The 3,016-nt window shown below is 39.3% G+C and overlaps 1 protein-coding gene across 1 annotated transcript; it reads right to left on the bottom strand.

Moving 5' to 3' along the window:
• Positions 1-803: 803 nt before the first annotated feature.
• Positions 804-3,010, bottom strand: LOC121963177 (boophilin-H2-like). Its single transcript, XM_042513502.1, has 5 exons — positions 2,773-3,010; positions 2,615-2,665; positions 1,566-1,730; positions 1,213-1,422; positions 804-905 (listed from the first exon to the last, which is right to left on the bottom strand). The coding sequence occupies exons 1-5, from the start codon at positions 2,906-2,908 to the stop codon at positions 841-843; spliced, it is 627 nt and encodes a 208-aa protein (XP_042369436.1). The 5' UTR covers positions 2,909-3,010; the 3' UTR covers positions 804-840.
• Positions 3,011-3,016: the final 6 nt, after the last annotated feature.

Raw genomic sequence — 3,016 nt, 5'->3', positions numbered from 1 at the left:
AGAGACAGAGACAGAGAGAGACAGACAGAGAGAGACAGAGACAGAGAGAGACAGAGACAGAGAGAGACAGACAGACAGAGAGACATCAGCTGTGTCATCATGTTTGTTTCACTGGTTGAAATCCCTTTAAAACTTGAGCAAACTGACTCACTTTCTTTATAAAAAACGGGAAAAAGGCAGCGTGCAATTTCAGAAGAAAATGACTCTGAAATTATGAAAAATTATTCACAAAAATGCGAGAAAATGAATTGGATATTCCAAAAAAAAAAACCAAAAAAAAAAACAAACAAACAAAAAATGGGAAAGTTGAAAAAAAAACCAAAAAGCAGGAAAATCCTTAATCACTTAAAAATTCTAACGAGTCTGTAAAATAATTTTAAAAATGTAATAATTAAATAGACAGTGCTTCTCTGGAAATTTTTCCCTAGCTTTTTGGAAAAAAAAAAAAATCTAAATTTACTAATTTCTTTCCTGGATACTCATTGCCTTTTTCTAATATGTTTTAAAGAAATAAAAAAATGTGCTCAGTGCTCAAAGGTTCACCTGTGAAAGGCGTCCACATGCAGCACAAGCAAAGTGATGTCAATCCAGGTGTCAAAGGGTTAAAGTCTGGACATATTTGTCTGTTAAATTAAATAAATTCTACTGGCTACATGTAATTTGGGCTCTGGTTGCCCTTTGTGGATGAGGTGTCCATATACTTTTGGCCTCTAACTTTGAACCTCAGGCAGTCAGAATAAACAGTGTCGCTGTTGTGATACAAATACCAGAACAAAATAAAGTACATGTAGTGACCTTCTCCGTGTGGAGGAACAGCTGCTGTCATATTTATCAGAGTTCTCATGAGAACAAAGGTGCAGCCCGGCGGGTCTCACCTGAGTCTGCAGGTCGGCTGGCTGAAGGAGCTGGATGTGACAATGAGACAAACAGAGCGTTTTTTTCTGTAACAAATCTAAATATAAAATTAGAACAAATATATATACATGAAACATTATTTTAAATATAAAATTATTGTAACTATAGGATTCTCAATAGAGTTTTATTTTTTAAAAATATCTTTCTAATAATCATCCTTTATTTATTTTTTTTTTGTTGGTCATTTTCTTTTTTTCACCAATGTTTTCGGGAATTTGCCCCTTTTTTAAAGGGTCACATGACTGCGAACAGCGAGCGCAGCATCGGCAGAAATCGCCTTTAAAGAGCTGCCGTTACCTTGAACGCCGCCACAGAAGCTCTCACACTCGCGCTCAGTCCTGAAGATGTTCCCGTTGGACGCGCTGCCTCTGAAGTAAAACGCCTCACACTTTGAACTCGAAATGTTGTAGAAGAAGAAGTTCGGAGGGCCGATTTCAAGGTCGTCTGTGGGATCGCTGAAGCGAAGGGGGGGTCTCTGACCGCGTTCCATCGGCCGATAGCAAAGAACTGCAGAGACCAGATCTCATGTTTAATTCACAGACCGAAGGTCGTGCGTTGCTCTCAGCGCTGGATTTAAAACGTCGGGCAGAGAAATGACAAAAAGGCTGACATGAAGAGTTTCCCGCTAAAATATTCTGGACGTCTCTTACATTTCTGACTGCAGAGGGCATCACAGGCCTGCTGGGTATCGAACGTGTTCCTGTTGGACCCGCAGCCAGTGAAGAACCGCTCACACCTGGAACTGGTGCTGTTGTAGAAGAATTTGGGAATTCCCGACCGGCAGCTGCCGTTCTGCATGATGTCAAAACATCGATCTGGAGGGCAAACGAGAGACGGCAAAAAAATTATTTTGTCAAAATCAGAATTTTTATTTGTCTTATTTTCATTTGCAGTGACTTTGCATCAATCAGTTTTATGTTGGGGATAGCCCCGCCCACCTTAGTTACTGTTGCTAAGATATCTTTTTACAAAAATTAACCGAATCTACAGAAAACACGAATGAATGCATGTTTTCAACCACTTTTGTTATGCAAATATTAAAAGTTTAGTGTCTTGAGATAGAGCTGAATCTCCAGTTTGCCCTTTTTGTCTTTAAAATTTTGGGCTGTTTTTTTAAGTAAAAAAAATACTTATTTTCTTTTTTTTTCTTAATTTTTTGGGTCATTTCTAAGGAAAAAATCTGATACATTTTTTAAACATTGTGGACGTTTCTTCTTTAAATAAATTGGCAATTTCAAAAAAATTCGGCAACTTTTAAAGAAAGAAAAAACTGTCATTTATCATTTTTTCTTTAAACATTTTTTTGCATATTTTAAAGAACATATATATTTTTTCCTTGATTTTTTTGGCAACTTTTTAAGAAAAAAATGGCAATCTAAATTTTTTCACAAAACCCCTCAACTGAATGGGAACAGCTGGGGACAGCTGCAGTTCAGGAGACTTCTTTGTCTGTAAAACAGTTTTTCGTTATTTTATGGTTTTACTTCTGTGAAATACATAAAAATATGAATGCACACAATTTCATATAGAGCAATATGAAACCTCCCAAAGGTAAGGTATATGAATCCCAAAGGTAACGATGCTATTTTAATCTGTATCCAATGTCAAGAATATTTCTCTGGTTTTGGACAGAGACACTCGGACACTTTTTTCTCATTAACTTCCTGGCATCTTAAAGTAGTTTAAGGTTTGTTCTTACGAGTCTCGTCATCGCCAGAACGGATGAACTTGGTGAGGGAGGCTCTTCGCTCTGTGGAGGAGAGACATTAAACAGCAGTCAGCACATTTATGTTTATTACAACTGACTAATAAACCCTAAAAACCCCAAACCCAGGAGAAAATACGAATCCATCTTACCGCTGCTGATGGTGCTCTTGGGGTAAACCCTGATCTGCACGCCGCGATCTCGGGGGTACTCGTGTTGTCCCTGGTTCAGACAGTTGACCAGCAGACACTGTTGAGGGCCGCGGAGGGGCCGGGTCACCACCGCCATGTGACAGTCAGGCTCCTCGAAGCAGTCCCGATAGCAGCTCTGCTCGCCTTGACTCTCCGGTGCCCGGATCAGGCTGTAGATCCCGGAGACGAGGCACTGAGCCGGTTC

This window comes from Plectropomus leopardus, unplaced genomic scaffold (genome assembly GCF_008729295.1).
Source record: "Plectropomus leopardus isolate mb unplaced genomic scaffold, YSFRI_Pleo_2.0 unplaced_scaffold10264, whole genome shotgun sequence".
Taxonomy (NCBI): Eukaryota; Metazoa; Chordata; class Actinopteri; order Perciformes; family Serranidae; genus Plectropomus; species Plectropomus leopardus.
The sequence above is the reverse complement of the archived record's forward strand: the minus strand, read 5'-3'. Positions and strand labels throughout refer to the sequence as shown.

Bases quoted from the DNA above. Each gene is read 5' to 3' on its own strand.
- LOC121963177 (XM_042513502.1), bottom strand. From the start codon at position 2,908: ATGGCGGTGGTGACCCGGCCCCTCCGCGGCCCTCAACAGTGTCTGCTG. The intron at 2,666-2,772 runs GTAAGATGGATT...TCTCCTCCACAG, and splicing joins CAAGAGCACCATCAGCAGCG to AGCGAAGAGCCTCCCTCACC. The intron at 1,731-2,614 runs GTAAGAACAAAC...TTTGCCCTCCAG, and splicing joins TTCTGGCGATGACGAGACTC to ATCGATGTTTTGACATCATG.